The sequence below is a fragment of the Trachemys scripta genome, chromosome 10, assembly GCF_013100865.1.
Source record: "Trachemys scripta elegans isolate TJP31775 chromosome 10, CAS_Tse_1.0, whole genome shotgun sequence".
Lineage (NCBI taxonomy): Eukaryota > Metazoa > Chordata > Testudines > Emydidae > Trachemys > Trachemys scripta.
Window position 1 is genome coordinate 80037348 of NC_048307.1, and position 21444 is coordinate 80058791.

At 42.0% G+C, this 21444-nt stretch overlaps 1 protein-coding gene across 1 annotated transcript in view; it reads right to left on the reverse strand.

The window, feature by feature from the left end:
• Nucleotides 1-20760, reverse strand: part of MEGF11 (multiple EGF like domains 11) — a 256860-nt gene extending 236100 nt beyond the window's left edge. Inside the window, exons 1-4 of the mRNA XM_034784777.1 lie at nt 20672-20760; nt 14296-14419; nt 10555-10656; nt 8621-8721 (exon numbers count right to left, since the gene is read on the reverse strand). Coding sequence (XP_034640668.1) covers nt 8621-8721; nt 10555-10656; nt 14296-14411 — 319 coding nt within the window. The 5' untranslated portion in view covers nt 14412-14419; nt 20672-20760. The remainder of the gene's footprint in view (nt 1-8620; nt 8722-10554; nt 10657-14295; nt 14420-20671) is intronic.
• Between the last annotated feature and the right edge of the window lie 684 nt (nt 20761-21444).

Consider the following 21444-nt stretch of genomic DNA (forward strand, 5'->3'; position numbering starts at 1 on the left):
CTATGCTTGTCTTGAATTCTTGTCTCTGAGATTTTAAGTGAATTTAGTGCTCATTGATTTCAATGGGAGTTCAGTGCCAAGACACTTTTGGAAATCCCACTCAGCATCTATATGCATCTTTAGGCACCTAAATACTTTTGCAAATCTGTCCCTAAGCCACTTTTGAAAGCCACTAAATCACAGGCTTTTTTAAACACAATTTCACCCTCTGTGGTTACTTGCCAAGTTCCACACACATTCTGAAGGCCTGTTTAATAATTAAAATACAATCTATTTTCATTAATAGCCGGGTTGTTTTCCTAAGACATCTTGCAGTATATTGCACAGCAGAACTAATGTCACTGGATGGAACCATTTTGACTTCATACTTGAAGTGACAGGCTCGGCTGGCATTGCTGCTTTCCAGCAAGTTTAATACGAGTAGGATCTGTGGTAAGAAATTCAGAGGAAGTGGTAAGACAAAAGAATCATTCATAGCATGCAAATTCCTAATGTTAATGTAAAGGGGAAATACTGTATATGATTACTGCGTTCAGCATTTAAGGTGGAAGTGGCATATATAGGTTATTAAATTATCTTGGGAAATAATTTGAAAGATTGTTTCACACCAGCTTTCTGAATGGTTCTCTGTTGCCATTAGAACAACAGAGCTACAAAGACTAGGTAAACGTGAGAAAATTCACTTAGGGTCCGATTGATGACCCTGTTTTATCAGATATGGCACTGCTGGATGTCACTTTTATATGCTCGTCAAACGTCCTTGTAGTGATATTGATTCATTTTCAGTGAGAGTTTAAAAAGGTATAAGGCAGCCAAAAATGGGAAGAAAAAGAAAAAAAAAAAAAAAAAAAAAAAAAGTCACCCAGGTTACCAGTAGCTCTTTTTCTGAATCAACGAGGGAATCTGTTTGAGATTTGTCCCCCTATTTCTGATCGCTCTAAACATCAGGGAAGCTATTGTATGACAAAGAACAAGGGACCAGTCAGGGGAGGGTCACAGCTGGAGGAGACTACAATAGGAGAAATTGAAAAAGATGCTAGCTCAGATTTTGTATGTGCACTAGGAGTGCTTTTTAAAGGTTATCTTGATTTAGTTGCTATTTTTCCTCTCTCCTCCCTGTCCACCTCCCCTCCCCCCACTCTAAAACTAGATCAGAGCAGAGGAAAATAATTCCATTAAAGAGGGACGGAAAGGAGTGGTTAAGAAAACAACCTTAAATTTAAACATGGATTTCATTTTACATGTCCTTTTGCTTTTCAACCTTATTGATTTCAAGATGTCTCCACACTCCCAGTCTATCAATCATCTTCACAATTCCTTTTTGGGGTGACAATGTTTGCCATCTTCTGGAGATACGCGGTGCCCACTGAGGGTAAGTGCCTCCCACACAAGCGTGCAAGGAGGCAGTGATGCAAGGGAGCTGGTCCACATAGGGACAGCCAGAATCCTGCTGCTTGCACTCACCTCATGCAACTACTCATGTGAGTAGATGCTTATCAGCAGGAGTATGGGCCAAGCATCCTAGGCCTTTGACTGCAACATGTGGGCCATGGTTAGAACCATCAGCAGCACCACCCATGCCAAATGGGCCACAGCCTTGCTCAGCAGCTGATGGCAATACACTGATGCTGAAGGAAGGACATGATGCACCTCCCCTAGCAAAGGGCCAGCCCTGCAAGCCACAAACACCACAGCAGCTATAGCTGCCAGAGCCAACAATAAAGCTTTAAACTTCTTTGCATTAAATTGTAATTCAAAGATCCATATACAACCATTATCCATGCAAGGGTAGCAAAAAATGAGAACTGACACAGACTGGACTAAGTCAGTTACTTACTCAGGAGTGACAAGCCCATAATAAACCTGAATTGATTGCATAGGTGGCAATTATCACTTACGATGATTTCTCAATAATCATATTGCACGTGTTATAATCCAGTAATTGTCTTATTCAGGATAGATCTTTCACTAGAGCAAATCCGCATAACACCACTGAAGAGCAGTGATGACAGAGGGGGAGGAAAGTGGGAGAAGACTAAAGAATAAGGTGGGGAGCAGAGAGATATTAAAGCAAAAGTGTAGCGGGGAGAAGGTTATATAAAGCCTCAAAGGCAATACACAGACTCCATTGACAATGATTGAACTATGCTGATTTCTACCAGCCTGTCTTTGGGAACTCTCCATTTAAAGAGAGGAGGGATAGCTCAGTGGTTTGAGCATTGGCCTGTTAAACCCAGGGTTGTGAGTTCAATCCTTAAGGGGGCCACTTAGTGATCTGGGGCAAAAATCAGTATTTGGTCCTGCTATTGAAGGCAGGGGGCTGGACTGGATGACCTTTCAGGGTCCCTTCCAGTTCTAGGAGATAGAGAGAGAGAGAGAGAGAGATAAAAATAAAAAAAAGGGCTAGTTAGAACTAAGCAACTTAACCCAAGAAATAGATCCTTGGATATTGGACTTTGAAAGTGAATTCACATTTGACTATATCTGTGACTTTCATGTTTGCTTCCCACAAACCCTCCTGCACTGGAACGCTGCTAACACAAATACACACATGAGCATTGTTGAACCTTGATCCTGCCTGTTGTGTCCTTCTTGATTGTTATATTTCCTGCCTATGCAGAAAAGTCTTTGTCATTCTACAGAAATAGCAATTCTGCCTCCTTTTCCCAGATAACCAGGGTGCCGTAGTTTTTAATTTAAATGTTTATCCACTTTAAGACTTTCTATAGCCGCACCTCACCCCTTGTGCTGTTACATTCTTCTCCTCCACGCCTCTCTCTTTTCATGTCCGTGAACTGTCCTACCTCTCCTCTTTCCACCCCATCTTCTCCATATTACCTTCCCTTGGTGGGACTTCATTATCCTCTCACTTACACTAGTGGAACTCCATTGACCTCAAGGGAATTACTCCTGATTTATAATGGCATAAGTAGAAGAGACTCATGCCTGTCACATCTTCACCAATGAGGTCTGCACACACTCCCTTACCTTAATAGTTGCCCTACACCTTGTCTGAATCACAGGGTACCCTGGCCCTTTCAGAGGGCTGGGGCTCAGTCTCACCTGCTCAAGGCCTAGCCTACCTCCCAAGGTGATGGGAATGAGCAAGCACAGGGGTCTGCAGAATAGGAGCATGTGATCAAGAACCAGGCCTGCTGGGAGATAGAAAGGTCAGCATGAGCTCAGTGAGAGACTGAAAGGGACCAGAAGGCTGTCTGAGCCGCTCTACAGAGAGATTCTCCTTAGCACCCAGACAGAGGGGCTGTGGGAGGGCTAAGCTGCAGGGAGCAGAAGCCAGCTAGGAAGGATGGAGAATGGGGAGCTAGTCCCTTAGAGGAAAGGCTCAGCAGGGACAGGAACTAAGAACACTGCCCCAAAGGCGTGTGTAGCTAGGAAGGCTTGGGGGGGGGGGAAGGAGGAGAAGAGTTCTTGTGTATCCTTGTTACTCAACACAGGAGAACGTGGGTGAAGTTACACACAAAATGGGCATAAAAGAAGGAATTCCAAACAAACTGTTATATCTGAGCTGAGAACGTGTTTCCCATCGTCACTTCAATTCCATAGTTACTAAGGCCACAGGAACAATAGCCTTCCCCACCGTGTGTGTGTGTGTGTGTGTCCTATAAAACCAGAGAGAGAGAGAGAGCGCGCATATATGTTCCCTGCTATAAAGTGTCTATGTATAGTTATATCATTTCCATTTATTTATGATGCATTATTGATGCACAGAATGCTGGATGCCTGAATAATGTATCACTAAGGCTCTTACAGAAAGCACTAACACTGGCATAACACATTTCTACAAAGATGAAAAAAAATATTGTTTGAAACCTGTTAAGATTTAGAAAATATACTTTGTTACAGGACTGCTGGCCAAGAGCAATTTAAAATCACAGGCCAACATTTAAAATTTTAATGATCCATGGGCAGTGGGGGGGGGGGGGGAAGGGGGGGGGAAAAAATTAACAAATCTTCTGACATGATACAAACAACAACTGCTATGAATATTCAGGAAGTTAAAACCGCTGATTCAGTGTTTTCCTTGACTGTCCAACTTTTGCACTGATCACAGATGCTATTATTTTTCTTTTCATCATAAGAATCCTTGACTGCTGTGTCAGTGTGTTGTTGCATCACATGCATGAAACTGCAAGTATTGGAATTCATCCAGATAACAGGACGCTTTGGAATTGTTACTTCTACTATACAGATGTTTAACAATCAGGCCATATGGCGCCAATAAAACAATCTTTTCACAGAATTTTTTTAAATAAACGACACTATATTGCAAGATTGTAAACCCAGTATAATGCTAAGGTATGAGTTGTCATACGAGTAGAATACAAAATTATATACTGCAATTTGTCGCTTGTATTATTTAAAATATTAGACATGGAATATACGATTTAAAAATCATGATAAAAATCAGTTTCCAAAACTCACTTGTACATAATACCATCTTATCTTACTATTGTAATAACGGTCAGGAACCCAGATGTGGGTGGTCAGGCCTAGTAGCTGGAACTGGAATCAAATCTAGTGATCAAAGCAGGAGCAAGAAACTGAAGCCAGGGGCCACAGCCAGTAATCAGAGCCAAAGGGTCTGAGCCAGTCAGGAACCGAAGCCAGGACTCCAGTAGGGAAGCAGGGCTGGGAACAAGGCAGGCGCAGACGCAATCATAGCTGCGGGCATTAGCATTGAGCAACCAGAGATCAGTTGCGGCCATTGGGCTTAAGAGACTTGCTGACTTCCACAGCCAGCCAGAGGGGTGAATCAGGCGGGTCCTACTGTATTCACAGGCTGCCCCTGATGGGAACGTCATTCTTCATTTGTTCAAAAGTGAATTCAAAGGTCACGACTTGCGCTGGCAACTGGATGAAATCCTTCGTTTATTGACAGAACAGACCGACCCACAAACATCATCATGTGCCTAGACTGACTGTGATGGAGCACCACTCTGGCTGACAGAGTGGAGATTCCACCAGTGGAATCCATTGTTTCTCTATAAAGACTCCTAGCAAGGGGGGCAATCAGTAGTAATACGGACAATATTTTTGTAACACAAATAATTGCTCACTGGAAGCAAGCTGTGATCACCTAGCTTCATCCCAGAGAGCACCACCAAGACACAACCAAATTCAGACACTACTGACCTAGGTCAGATTTGAACCAAAGACCTAGAGAACTCCATTTGCCATTATCAAATCTCTGAGCCATCTAGTCACACTGCATAGGGATATATATTAGAAAGTGAATGAAAACAGAATACTAGCCTTGAAAATGAAAAATAAAAAACTATCTGGTGATTAAAATACTCCATGACCTAAAATGTGAATATGAAGAAAAAGTGAATTGCCATCCTCCTGTCCTTTGACTATTTTTCCTGCCTAGAATCAATATACAAGGGTTGGGGTGGAGGGGAGAATATGCTGCTTTCTGCCTTCCCCTACACTTTTCTCATGCCTGGATATCTGCCCCTTGTGCTACCTAGAACAAACTTCTCCTGCGGATGCTTTATATAAATCTGACCTGCAAGAAAAGATTAAAAGGGACAGACTGAAGAAAGCATTCGTCTCCCAGACAAAGAGATGTCCATTTAGTGAATTAGGGGCTCTTTCCACCGGATGCACTTTTTAAAGGGAAATCCTCAATCACACTCTGCTCAAAGGGCAAAACAACAAAAGACCCATGCAACATTCTTTTTTAAAGCAACAAGGAAGCGTTCAAAGCTGCTTTATCTACCACAGATGCTAATCTAGTTGGTACAATTTAAAAATCCTTCCCGAAGGGCATTTGAACCCTTGTCGTCGTTTTAAAAAAGATTTTCTGTAGTTTATGCACTTGCTTTGCCAAAAGCTTCCCTTAGCAAACAAAGTATACTAAATCATAGTTGCTCTGATCTACTACCCGGAGGATGCAGTTTGTTTTCAGAGGCAGCTCAGTGGAAAACTCTGTCATGTATAAATATATGCATAGAGGGGGGAAAAACATTTTGCACAACTACCAGACTGGTAGGGACCATTTCTAAGACACCAACAGGGAAGGGGGGACAAAAGCGTCCACTTTTCATGTTTGATTTTTTTAAATCTTGCCTAGTGAGGCAATAAAAGCAAATGCCACAAAGACAAACTCCTCCCTCAAAGTTAAATTCCCAAAGCTATATGGTTAGATGCTGAAATAGGTTAATTCTCTAACCTTTCACCTGTGCACCTGCAGTCACATCCATCTTAGGTCACCAATAAAATTAGATTGATGGGCTCAATGTACTTCCTAGTAAACATACCTCCATAATGGAAAAGCTCTGCTCAGTACAATTCAGCCCCAATGGCAATCTCTGTTGAAAAATTACCAGTATTTAACTAGCGAGGGGGGTATAAGTTGTAACCAAATAATTCTGCCAGAGTTTCGTGAGAAGGAATGTCACACGGCAGTTGTCGACGTTAGACCAACTCCTTAGCAACAACATTGATTCTTTGATTGACTGTATCCCAAATTCATTACTAACAACAAAATGATCCCAGCCACAGAGGCCGGCTCGCACTCCTGCTGAAGGCAATGGGAGTTTTGCTGGAGACTTCAAGGAGCTAAAGATGAGAACCTACATTGATAGCTTCTCCCGTAGCAGAGACGGGACACTGAATTAGCAATTAGTGTTACACTGCACTCCAAACTGTCCTATGCATTTTACAGACATGTAAAAAGACTGGTCCCTGTCCCGAAGAGATCTCACTCCAACTAGACAATGCAGAATTGGGCAGATGTCCAATTCAAAAAAGAAAAAAAACATATTTGACCCCCTGCCTATCTGCCACTTTCCACAATGCATCATCATCATCATCACTGACATGAGAAGGGTGAAAAAAGCACCACGGAATGAAAGGCAGAGCCAAGCATCTCCGGATTACTTGAGTAGCTAAAACTAAGCAAAACGGATTATATCAGTGCTAATTCACACTGGAAATACCAACACAACAGGCGAGAAAAAAAAAATCTGACATTCCTCTTTAAAGGGACAATAAACGAGAGGGGAAAAGGATCAAAACAATAACAAAAAAGCCTTCTCTCCTGCTTTTAATCCAAGAGCCAGTAATAGAAAGTTAAACTCAGCCTTCAGCAGCCTAAGCATGTCATTGTTAATTACAAAGCTATTTAACTTTTGCAAGAAATAAAGGCTGCTATTAATGAAAGAAGACCCAATTAGCCTTTAATCTACACACTGTTTTTTAATCAAACTTTCTTTTGATCATCATACACACTGCGGGATATAGTCTCCCCTCGCCACATGACATCGACTCCCACTAATCCTAATGAAATAGATTTTAAAGGACTGGCTGAGTGAAGCAATGTGGAGGAGCATCTCCTCTGTAGTGGCTGGAGCTTCCTTTCCCCAGTGGGACCCAGGATCTGTGTAGTTTGGAGGCTGAATCCCAGTCTCCAAACCATTCCCCCTCCTCTCATTAAGGCAGCATTGGAAGGGAATTCAATAAGGTGAATTTCTAGGTGACCCTGGACCTCTTCTTGGGGGTTCTGCCATGGGAGGGAGCAAGATACTTTACACCCCTAGGAGCAAGATGGTCCAGGGATAGTAGCAGGGTAGTGATCACCATGTAAAAAAAAAAAAAAAAAACACAAACAAAAAATAACCAACAGAGGAGTGGCAGGGTGGCTAAAAAAACAAAACACAAAGACAGGGTGGCGGATGAGAAGGGGAAGAGATGGGAAGGATCTCAACAGTAGACACAGACCTAAGTCGTCTTCAGTGCTGAAAAGGGGGTATTTTGCACATCAGGGAAACCAATGCACATAAATGAGTGAGCACTATCCCTTGGTAAAACATAGTGAAGACCAGGCACTTTAGTTTTAATGGGAGGTAAACTCACTGAGATCAACCCCTGGAAGGGGCATACAGCTGTATACCTCCTGGTAAAACTGATGTGCCTGGTCTTCACTGTGTTTTTACCTCGGGATGGCTCAGATGGATTCATGCACATTAGTTACACGGAGATTTAAAAAAAAAAAAAATACAGCTTTTTTAGCAGTGAAAACAAGGCCACAGTCTGCTCCACCTAAAATCACTCTCCTGGAATGAGGAGGGGGGGCGGGTTCTGTGATGACTGCAGTTAAGGATCAGTGAAGAACCTGATCTTTAGAGTGGAAATAGCTCTTGAAAATGAATATGGACAAAACCAGCGTGGGACTTGACACATTAGAAAGAGAAAGAACCAGGTAGAAAAATATGACACCGGAAAGATACACTGTGCTATCATGCCCTGATCTGTTGGAGACTCAGTATTACTACTTTTTAAAGTAATGTGGCAAACATCTAGCACCTAAAAATAATGCCAACTATCTGGGATTTAGGCACATGTTTAAAGTTAAGTGTGTGCTGAAGTTGGAATGATTTCCTGAATCAGGGCCTCAGACTGTAAAGATCTGACCTTCAGAGATGCTGGGCACCCACACTTCTAACTGAAGTCGGAGGAGCGGTGGATGCTCAGTAGCTCTGAAATCAGCCCTTAATTTTATTGATACTGTTGTATTAGCATCTTTGATTTTTCTACTCTTTCTGGGTGAAGATATTTTTTAATTGTAATGTATGAATAAAAACTGTATACGTACGTATGCAGAAGTCTCCACTTTCATAATAGCCAGGGCAGCACTGAGATCTTCGCCGATACATTGTTCTTAGTCCTCTTCGATATGCTGTTTTATAACTTATTCTAAATTGCAAGACAGAAAGCCATTTGACAGTATTGGAAATCAATGCCTACAGTTGGAATTATATTTGTGTTAAATTATAGCAAGGAGAGCATTCAATAATTACTTTAAAATGCATGAAGGCTTTTGATATTAAAAAAACACCATAAAAAAAATCGATATGTATTTTGAAACTTGCAATAGAACATGTATTATAAACACAGTATTTGCGATTATCAGCCTACATAGCCCTTCGTGGTACTGCTATCTGAGAACATAGTCACAGAACTAAAGAGAGGGCAAGCAGCTCTTTCAGGAATAACCATTCTTCTCTGCATTTCAGCAAGGTCAGCTATGAGCGATGGGATCAACACAATCTTCTATGGAAACTACGTTTTCAGTATGCCACACAAGGAACTATTGCAAAGCATGCTGTATCTCTAGTTCTTGTTACAGGATACTGGGAAATTAACCCCCAAAGTGTATTGTCTCCACTAGGTAATTACTCCCAGACTTCATTCCCTTGCAAGGTGGCGTAACACTGCAATCAAGAAAGCACCATAAGGCAGCTTTCCCTATCAGGAGCCTCTAATGCGCAAAAAAAAGAGCCACCGTACTGAGCGTTCTGTAGGAGTTTTAGCTTTCTCCATGCAGCAGAGAGGACAATACTTTGGAAAAATGTACTTTTGGCTCAGCCTTTGTTGTTCTTTCTATTAGACAAGTCAACCCCACCTAGTCTGCTATACTCCAACCAAACCAATATTCTTGGCATGAGCAGTTCAACTTCTGTGCTCAGTTCTGGGCACCAGACCACAGAAACTAAAATGGAGTTCCAAACCTACAAGGTGTTGAGTGCCCTCAGTTGCCACTGAGTCAATGGGAATTGAGCCCAATTAGTAGCTGCTGGCAGGAAGAGACCCCAAGAGGATCAGTTGTGCTGGGTGTTTACTTGAATGGCTTTCCACTGGGAGCAAAGCCACCAATAACTGATTTCACACCACCCAGGAGAATCTGATCAGATGGCAACAACTTTCACTCCGTGATAGAGATGGAGATGGGCCCCAAACTCCAAATTTATGGGAAGTTCAGCTTCAAATTTGGATGCCAACTTTGTAGCTTGGTCCCATTTCTAGACATCACCAACCTGACCCATATTCAAACTAACAGTCTAAAAGAGAAAGATTCTGTGATACATCCCAAGCCATTTGGTCCCATCTTGCACTATTCTGTGGAGATCAGTGGTTCTCAAACTTTTGTACTGGTGACCCCTTTCACATAGCAAGCCTCTGAGTGCGACCCCCCCCCCATAAATGTAAACACTTTTTAATATATTTAACACCATTATAAATGCTGGAGACAAAGCGGAGTTTGCGGTAGAGGCTGACAGCTCATGACTCCCCATGTAATAACCTTGCGACCCCCTGAGGGTTCCCGACCCCCAGTTTGAGAACCCCTGATGTAGCTGGATCAAAGTTCAGGAGAGAGTCACTGTCCTTCTCCTGCAAAAAGAACAGGAGTACTTGTGGCACCTTAGAGACTAACAAATTTACAGTCCACGAAAGCTTATGCTCTAATAAATTTGTTAGTCTCTAAGGTGCCACAAGTACTCCTGTTCTTTTTGCAGAAACAGACTAACACGGCTGCTACTTTGAAACCTGTCCTTCTCCTGGTTTCCTAGATTGCCCTGAACTCTGGATTTCTCAGTACAAAGGCTTCTGAAATAGTATCAGTCACGAGGATTTTGTTGCAGAAAGGCCTGTATTTCCTTCAGTATCAGGAAGGTAACACAAAGGTTTGGATATACGGGGAGATGAAAAGGCAAAATACAATTAAAATATCTTGGCAACAGCACTTACCGATGTCTAGTGCACTTGAACCAGTTCAGTATATCAGTACATCTCGTATAATAGATCTGATCGAAAGGGTGCGCATAAGATTCCTGCACTGTCACAGCATAGCTAGGAATAGACAATGAAAGAGGGAAAGGCAGTTCTTTACAACGTGAAAAAAACCCTCTGCTTCCTTGACATGCGCCCACACCTAATTCCAGCCTGAGAAATAACTAAAATCAACAGCCTTGGAAACTATGGGCCTGATCCAAAGCCCAAAGAAATCTTCCCCCTCTCTCCCCACTTTCACCTAGAGGCAAAATCCTTCCTAGAGCTTCTGCTCCCAGCTCGGACCATTGCATATAAAGGCACAACTGAAACATTTATGGAGTATTTTCGACGGATTTAAAAATCCATTTCTTTCAGAGGGAGCAATAAATGTTCCCCAAAATGCATTACGTGTTTTAAAATCTGGGAAGGGCAACTGGTAAACGCTTTACTTTTTCTAAAACAAAAAGTATGTAGAGCAAAATGGTTTGGCTTAGAAGAGCTAAAAAATCCTCCATGTCTTTAAAATCGTATCAGAGGTCTTCCTATTAGGACTGTTAATTTTTCCTTATACCAAAATGCTAATGTGAGCACATGTTAACTTAATGCTGCTGAGTTTTACCAGCATGGTGGGATTCTTACATTTCATTTTATGATGAAGGAGCGTCATTACTTCAACAAATATTAGGAGCACCAATCAAACCAGGGATAATTTATAAAAGGTCTCAAGGGTGTTTATTTTTAAACTGCACAATTTTTAATCCTATGTAATTTGTAGCAGAAATAACCTGGGAACTAATTGCAGATCATAAAATTATGAGTTAAGTGCTGTCTGGGCATGTTAAGGTTTTGAGATTCGGACAGAATGTGATATCTTTTACAGACCTGAACAGATTGCAATAGGCAGAAATTGGGTAAACTAGCTAAAAATTACAAAGAGCAAAGACATTGGGAAGATGTCAGCAGTCATCCCCCATCCCTACATATTACTTATTTTGTGCAACAGGTACTACCTTACTATTATTAATTATATTTATTTGGATGAGGCTGGTATTTTCAAGCGTTTAAGTGACTTAGAAGCACAAATCCCACTGATGTGGGAATGAGATGTATGCCAATTTCCTGCAGCATCCTTGAAGAACCTTACTGAATTAAGTTTAAGTATCTTTGGAGTCCATTGTATTAAATGCAAAGGTTATGCCTTATTGTGGGTTGGGACTGCATGCAACTTCTCTAGCGGGGCAGATGGGATTTGAACCCTGGGAAGTGCTATGAACTTCAAAGAACTAGACTGAACTATGGGCCAGACAAGAATGGACTTTTGGGACAAACAGTGTCCAGTGTTAGCCTGGGGAATCTCTAGGGGGAGGTGAATGCAAATACCCCACCTCTAGTGATGCAAAAATCCAGCCTTTTGAAGCTACTCCCAAAGGAGAGAACCACTGTCTGCGGATTACCTATAATCTGAAGATTAAAGGCCAAGCTGTGTAAAGGAAAGACTAACCTCTTCATGGGTGTGCCTGGTCTGAGCTAAGGCGGTTATGAATTTATAACCGCAGAAAGAACCATTGGTTGGGTGTGAAGGACTGACTCCTACCAGAGCCCTTGTTGGAGTTGGGGTGATCTCTGGTAAGCTTATCACATGTGTGTAGGTTCTTTTATTGTTTTCAGTATGTTTTCTCTGTAAGGCTTTCACCTTAAGAATAAATGTATTTGCTTATAAAGAGCTGTGTGGTAACTTGTAACCGTCGGCAATTCCAGCTGTTCATAAGCCTTCGCAGAGAAAGCAAAATGCGGACTTTTTAGGCAGTCTGACTTGCGGGGAACAACTCATTGTAGGCAGGGAACTTTGGAGCCTGGAAAAACCCCAGTGAGAAGGGGGGGGGGGGAAAGACGTGGATCTCTACCCGAGATAGGCGACAGCTGAGGAATTGGGAGCCTAGAGTTGGGTGCCCTTAAGGGAACAGGGAGGGGAAATACTGAGGCAGTTCATTAATTGTGATACAGTGCTCCTAGATCACTTAAATGCTTTAGAAAATTCCACCCATAGCCCCCTAGGTGTGCGTGTTGCACACAGGCAAACACAAAGCTGAGAATCTTGCACTCTAAGGCCCTGATCCTGCACTGATCTTCCCTGCAGAAACCTACCATCTTTACTAACTGCAGGACCTGGACCTATGAGCTAAATCCTGCAAGCCCTTAATTAAAATCAGTGGTCTTAATCATGCAAGCAATCCCATTGTAGTCAATGGGACTGCTGACGTGATTAAAGGCTTCAGAACTGCACTCTTAATAACAGACAAGGTCACAATATTTGCCTGGAGAGTTGACTCCTATTGAAGTCAGTCGATTGGGCTCTTAATACATTGATCTACCTGTCATATTTCCCTTCTACCTGGGCAGCCACAAGACAATCACTTTTGTTCTCTGTATAACAACTTGCTGGAGGTTTTTGTTGGTGGTGGGATTTTTATTTACATTGGTCGTTATAAATGTATAACAATAACATCCACAAATCATTATTATTATATGAACTTATTTGTTACCCAGCGTTACACCAAGTTCATCTTTTTCAGTTGATTTATTAACATCTAAGTAACAAAGTCGTCTTGGTCAGTACAACCAATCAATTTTGCTATTTAATTTTTGTTTCTCCTTCACTGGGTCTCTAGGTTGCTGACTTTCTTCACACAAAATCAATATTTTATTCCTGTGCTCTGAATGCATCTCCCCTCACCACGACTGCAAAACACCATTTCTGCACATAAACATGCTTCTCTTTGCAGCTGCATTTGTCCTGTAAGCCACTTCACGCTCTAACAAAGACCTCCAAAAATCAAATCATAATGAACTTCATAAATGCCACTGTGCTACATATGCATATTTACTCTTGTTACAGGAGCCATGCTTGCTGTAGTATAAGCTATGGAGAAATGTCAGGGCCCCATTCACTCCTATGCTGGAATAATACACGTAACTGGGATGGAAGCTCCATGAGTTAAACCTAAAAGTGCAGCAACTTTAGTATCTGTGGTCTCTGCAAATGGACCCCAGCATCCATATGGAGCCCCACTGAAGGCAAAAGGGCTCCATGCAGACACAAGAGCCCACCAGCACAGATCCAGTTATAGGACGACAGCACATCCCTATAACAAGATGTGCTGTGAGCAAAATTCTCCTAATTCACAATTGGGGTCTCTAGTGCATAGAGCTCTCTAGTCTAGGGGGCTGTGTTGCATATTCCGCCTTCGTCTCATATGCAGAACTTTCACTGGTGTTGATGGCAATTCCGCAGGCGAAACCAAGAAGTTCAGAATTCACAGTACAAACCTGCACGTTGTACCAACAAAGGATCAAGACTTAGTGCCAAACACTGCGCTCAGCCACCGGCCAGGAACTCTGCACCCACCAATAGAAGAGGGAGACAGACTCAAACCCTGAATGCATGGAGAGAGCTCCTCTTCCGAAGGAGCATTCCAGAGCAGAACAGAAGATAAGTACTATGGTACTATGTTCACTCATGCATAGCCCTGGTGCTGACTACTTTGGCTGCTCTGAATTCAGACACAGGTGCTCACTCGTGTTGCCTCTGCAGCATAGATCAGTGTCTGTTCGTGCGTGGTGGTGGCAGAATTTGACTCCTGGTGATAATACTTCTGCCTTTACAGTGTACAAATCTGAACTGGCTATCAAACGAAGGAGACACTGTTTATACATTACCTTTCCCAGTGACTACAAACATTGGGATCATCTGGATTTAAGGACAGAGCCGTTTTCAGCAAGCAAGACAGGGTAAGCACTTTTAGAATCCACCACAACAGTATGCAGACCACCATCCTTGTTTCTAGATGAAGAGAACAAAACAATGTTCATTAACAGATCAGTATGAAAGAACATCTGCTTAATATTTCCAACACTAGGCCTGAATTTCAGCACAAACTCATTTTGATCCCCTTCCTCACACTCATAATGAACTGCAAACAATCTTTCCAAGGGACAATTATTTATTATCATGGTGTGGACAGAAAGGCTTATCAGTAGAAATGTTAATAAAATACTGACACCGTAATAAAAAGTCAGTAAGTGGCCTATGCCTTATATTTTGCTACAATCTAGACGAGTCAATATTCAGATCTGAGCAATCAGGAATGTATTTACTGGAAAGCTCTGGAAAAAAAAATAGATGAGACTCACCAAATAATTTCTTAAAGGAACTATATTAACATGCTTATAACTCAAACTAATTTACAGAAAAATTCTCAAAAAGTTCATCCTCTAATCAGAGCCATTGCTGTAAATTCGTGAGGGATACATTTTATTATTCATATATGTTCAAAGAGGATTTAACTTCTGCTTTAAGTGCAAATCTCAACACAGCCTTAATAGTGGGGCTCATACCTGCAAAAAGGCAATCAGACCACTACTAAGTGCAGAGGTATGTCCTAACGTTAGGAATCTAAACAGATTTCAGTAGGTTTCAGCTTACATTTGAGGGTGAAGCTACCCAAGATATCAATACCCATGATTCTTCCCAAGAAGATTTTTGATACTGAAGATCATTAAGGCTGCTTTCACAAATAAAGAAAATAATTGAGCTATTAAAATAATCTATACTCCCATCAACCCATGGGTGAAACCCACTCCCATTAATTTTAAGGGGATTTACATGTGTTAGAGTAGGCTAGATCTCAAAGACACATGCTTATTACATGACGGAGGGAAAATCAATTCACTTTTCAGCTTTTATTAAGAGGCGTCCATTCGGAGTGACAGAGGTCAGCTGATTGCACATGTCATACTAATGATGAAATAAATAATAGCCATGTTGAACGTATGAAGTAGAAATGCCTGAACTCATTTGGTTTGGATTCTTCGTCATCTAAATCGATGTTATAAGGATATATGTATCTGAAGAAGTGTTAGTCTATATATACACGAAGATTTATACATAGATCTATAAATATAAATTGAACACACTGTATTGGTCAGTGTTGTGGTCACTGAGGTTAACTGAAAATCACCTAGAGCCAAAATTCCTCTTATCTTATTCATGAGAACAGCTTCCAAAGAGACTACTAAAATGAACAAGCAAAGTAGGATACGACTCCAAAGACTCCCCTGTAACCTCTTCACACTCCTTGCATCAACTATCTTAACCCATACAAGCCTGGGGAAAAAAGGCTTTGCAAACCTCTTCTTTACAACTAGGCTACATACTTCGATCTTCAGACCAGAGTGGTGCTACTAATCAAGACTTCTCAAACAACTGTCAAGAACTCCAGCTGGATGGAAAACTTGGGGCTAATGTGTCAACCCTGCATCCAACAATGCAGCCTCTTAAGGAAATAAAGTATTAAAACTCAGTGAACAATAAAATTACAATTTCGATTTCAGGCATTTGACATAAATATGTCCTCCTCTAATATAGCACTGTAACCAACATGGTTCCATAACTTAACCTCAGACACTGCCAGCAGGCTTCCCCTAGCAACAGAACAGATCTCCCTTCTGCTGTCTACAAAACACATGGCTCTCATTACATTACCTCACTGCAGGAACTGGCATAAAGACCACATTAAGGGGTTGATCCTGCCCAGCACAGATGTCGCGTTGAGCATATAAGCACAAAGTAAAATGAACAAGAGAGGGAAAGCGGATCCCGTATTGGGGCCTGATCCAAAGCCCAGAGAACAAGATGGAAAGAATCCCATTAATTTCAATGGGCTTGGGATCAGGCCCTTCCTGTGAGGCTCCAAAGCGATTCCTGTCTAGTAGCTCTAATAAAGAGAGGAACACATAGCAAAGTCGCTCGTTAGCACGCTGAAGAATACACTTAAGCCTGTGTCTATTCAGACATGCCCATTTCCCACCCACAGCCTGCTCCGAAGCTCACTGAAATCCATGGAAAGACTCTCCTGTCCTGCAGTCAGGAGATGAAGGGAGCTGGTGATGAGAAGGACTCAGTCTTACTTCCTCAGTGTGGAGTGTTTAACCAGACCCGCCCCCAAACCCTGCCTGGGCATGGAGAAAAACAACATTGAACTCCCAGCTGCCCACCTGCAAGGGCTTGTGCAATAAAGGCCTAACCATACTGGTGTTTAAAAGTTTGCTGAGAGCTGCTTAATATTTCTTCCTAGAGAGCAGTATTTCATCTTGAAACGTAATGCGCCACAGTAATGCACAATGTAATATAAGGGCAATTCTTTAACAAGAATATCTACAAAGAGGCACCTACGATATTGCACTGATTAGCTACCATTTGGATAATTCTGAAGAACAGAGGACAGGCTCTAGTGATCACGGTTTTTATCAGTTGCAATTTACCCCATGTAGATTTGCTTTGGCTTTGATACAAAGTAATGTTGTATAAAGAGTTCTAAAGGAAAGACTACTTCTAAACAAAAGAAACCCTCAAAGGAAGTACAGAGCAAACCCACTGAAGTAAAGACAATCATCCAGGGGATTTTTTAAATTATTTCTTATTTTTAATCAACACAATTTTTGCCCCGTTTGTTAGATTCTTAGGAACACTAAAGTACGTGTTTCTCATTAAATTAACGAAGGACGGAAGAATAATCTTTTCTCATCTACCCACAGCAGCCCTGCATTAAATCCAGTAACTCTCCTAATGTTCAGTTAGATTCCTAAAGTGATAAAATGCCAATAGGTTTTCTAACTCAAACAAATACCTAAATTGTCATTACGTGTAATGCCAAATAGCCTTTGGAACAAGGGGGGGGAAATTTTAGAATGTATTGCAGGAAAGATTCAAAACACTTTTCTGAACTTTTAATACTGTTTTATTATTTGTTTATAAATACACTGCTTTCTGCAAGGAATTTTCCCAACCTTTTAAATCAGATTACAGAAATATGCAACTTTCCAAATACAATAGAACCCTCATTTATCCAGAGTGGCTCGTACCCTAACGTTTATGAAATATTTTACTTTCATCACGTTTGATAGAAAATCTCTCTCTCTCTCTCTCTCAAAGGCCAGATAGTTTATATTACAAGATTTAGAATAAAACTCTAAAATTAGGATCACATATTAAAAACGATCACCCAAAACGGACTAAGACAATGACCTATTGTCATAATTATAAAGGGAAGGGTAACAGCTCTCCTGTGTACAGTACTATAAAATCCCTCCTGGCCAGAGACTCCAAAATCCTTTTACCTGTAAAGGGTTAAGAAGCTCAGGTAACCTGGCTGACACCTGACCCAAAGGACCAATAAGGGGACAAGATACTTTCAAATCTTGGGGGGGGAGAGGGGAAGGTTTTTGTTTGTGCTCTTTGTTTGGGAAGTTGTTCACTCTTGGGACTGAGAGGGACCAGACATCAATCCAGGTTCTCCACATCTTTTTAAACAAGTCTCTCCTATTTCAAACTTGTAAGTAAACAGCCAGGCAAGGTGTGTTAGTTTATCTTTGTTTTCTCAACTTGTAAATGTACCTTTTGCTAGAGTGTTTCTCTCTGTTTGCTGTACTTTGAACCTAAGGCTAGAGGGGAGTCCTCTGAGCTCTTTAAGTTTGATTACCCTGTAAAGTTATTTTTCCATCCTGATTTTACAGAGATGATTTTTACCTTTTTCTTTAATTAAAAGCCTTCTTTTTAAGAACCTGATTAATTTCTCCTTGTTTTTAGATCCAAGGGGGTTGGATCTTGATCCACCAGGAGTTGGTGGGAGGAAGGAGGGGGGGGATGGTTAATTTCTCCTTGTTTTTAGATCCAAGGGGGTTGGATCTTGATCCACCAGGGAATTGGTGAAGGTCTCTCAAGGCTACCCAGGGAAGGGAATTAGCTTTGGGATGGTGGCAGCGGACCAGATCTAAGCTGGTAGTTAAGCTTAGAAGTTTTCATGCAGGCCCCCACATTTGTACCCTAAAGTTCAAAGTGGGGAAGCAGCCTTGACACCTATGCTATGCTTTTTAACTATAATTTTCATTGTTCAGTATAATATACGCCACATTCTTGTGCTCCTTTAACGCTGTGGATATCTGCTTAAGGAGGATGCGACACCTTTCTGAGGGAAAGGAGCACATTAATAAAATTGTGGTCAAAGACATAATTAATCGATTGCTGTGAGTACTGTCTACACCCCTAAGGGCAAGTGCAGCCAGACTCCTAACTGTTGGCAGCTCCTTGAGCTTAATGAGAAAGTGCAGGAACTTCTCATGGTTCGTAGAAGTCTGCACAGCCCTGGCCATCTGACCCAGACCAGCATGTCTGACAATGCCCTGCAGCTACAGCAGACACCAGGCCAAAACCTGGCAACCCCTAAAGTGGGTTTTTTGAGGTCTTATGAGGCAACTCATCCCACAACAGACCAAGAGCCAGACTGAAAGGTATTTAGGTGCCTAGTGGGATTTACAAAAGCACTTAAGTCCCACTGATTTCAAGCCCTTTTATAACCCCACTCCGTACCTTTAAGCATCTAAATACCTTTTTAAGTCTGGGCCTAACTTCCCCACCTGCAGAATGACTGAAGGCACTAACAACTGAGGGCAGTAACATGGCTCTTAAGCCATCGGCTGTGTTGGACGCACTTGCATTGTAGGGAGCCCTGCATTGCTGGAGGGAAGAGGGAGACTGCTGCAGTATGCAATTCCTCTCTTCCCCCTCTTCTGTCTGACGTGGAGGCAGATGGGCCCTTGTGCTGCATCTCCCCTTGTGCTTTGGAAGCGTGGCGCTACATCCTTGGACTTCCTCAGCCCAAGGACTGGCTTGGGACCCAGCCTCGGTGCTGAATGCAAGCCTGAGCAAAATCTGACCTCTTGTGAAGGCTACCTGCCCTCAGCCTGACAGCAGACAAAGCTGTGACCTTCGTCATGCAGGGTGGTAGAAATGAAGCCATCTCACCAGGCTAAACACGCACTTCAGGAAACGCAGTGGGTTACTGCCAGTCACCACTAATAACAGCATCCCAATTACGTCAGACGCCAGACAGAGCCCTAAAGCCACAGATAAGAACCCCAGTCTGGTCCAGCTCACCAAGCAGGGAGAATGAGGAACAACAGGGAGAGAATGTCAATTTGTGCTTTTCCAAATCTCTCACCTCAAGGCTCAGTCCCACAAGCCAGCCATCAGTGGGTTCTTTATGGGCCAGTAGTGGGCCATCAGGGATGACGGACTGGCTGGCCAACATGGAGCTCCAGAGGCTTGCTCTGGGAATTGAAGGTGCACAAGGCTAGGCATGATCTGACAAAATAGGGGCCCTTGCTGTCCAAAATGTTCATGGTGTAATTTTTCCCATGGTGTCGCTCTCTGTTAATTACAACGGATTGGGTCATGTGTCTGTTATACATAAAGCCATTTTCACATACCAGGCTCTTTTTAGAATTAATTTCGTGACCTCAGCTATAGTACTGACACAGGAATATTCATCCTGAAACCCACTCCACTGGTTTCATCACAGCAGAATGGTAATGCATTCTCACTGTTAACCCACTCATCTTAGCTACAAAAAACCCACTAAGTGGCAAGCCATTGATTTATTTGTCAGAGTTCCTTTTGCAAAATGCTTTGTTGGTGAAACGTGGTTGGTTTGCAGAGACAATGAAAGATGCAGATAATCATTTAAATTGAGTGAAGTGTCACACAAACAGATAAAAACAGATTGTTTCCCCCAACCCTCAGCTCATGTTACATATACTGAGATCACACAGCACCTAGCAGGATCAAGGCCTACAAGCAGAGGGGACAAACTCAATGGACCCCTGCTGAGTAGAGCACACAGGTAGCAGAAATATTCTCTTTTCAAAGGTGGTGGGCACCCATAGGTCCCATTGATTTCAGTAGCGTTTGGGGTTCCCCAGTACCCGTGAAAGTCAGGACACTTGCATTTTAAGGGAGAGGATTTTAAAAGCATCCAAAACTCAAGTGACCTTTCAATGGGATTTGATGTTCCTAAATCCCCAGGGTGCTTTTGAAACTCTCCCCCTTAGGTGCCTAAATGTAGATTCAGGAAACTAACCTAAGCTATGTTTTTGAGGTAGACATCCACAGATTCCATCCAATGCAGTGAACAAAGAGACATTTCTTCCTCTAAAAACCCTATAGGAAAACAGAAGCATCTGTGTTACACTGCCTTACCTCAGTGTGTTGAAAATTCCTCCTGGATCCTGTGTCTACAGACTATCAGGGCTTTAAGGAACGCACACTGCATTGGCAGAGCTGGGCTCTTCAAAAGTTCGTTGGGCACTGCAAACAGTCAAGAGGTACAAAAACAAGTCAATAAAGAGTGGTGAGAGGGAGCAGAAGTGGCTTAAGGTAGAAATGGGAGGAACATGCATACATAAGCAGATATCCTAACCGGATAAATCAATAGGTACTGGGTTAAAAGGTACTGGGGTGTTTACTCATAAATGTATGTGAGCAGTTTTGCAAGACAACAGAACTATCCATTTCAGCTGAGGCAGATAATGAATTAGACAGACACCATTGAGCGAAGTATGAAAAAAGTGCCTGTGTGTTTGTTGATCATACCATTTTACTGTCTACAGATGGAACCCAGTCCTTTCTCCCCATCTGAGGGTTTTGTGATAGTTTAAAGCAAGGGACCACTTGAACAGACACTTGGCTTCACACTAGACCTTGTTAAAAACAGGTGGTTACAGAAACAAAGCTTGGCCATGTGTTTCAAAACTGACTAGCAAGTTTATGGTTACCAACTTCAGACACCATAAGGAGGGCTGATATTCAGACATTGCTGAGCACTCTAAAAATCAAGTTGCTTCAAGGTGTCTCGACCAAAATTTGGGGAACTCAAAATCACTAGCCATGTTTGAAAATCTTGGCCAAGATCCACAGAAATATTTCCATAATTTATTTTTAATTCCCCTGGAAAATAGTTTTTAAAAACAGGT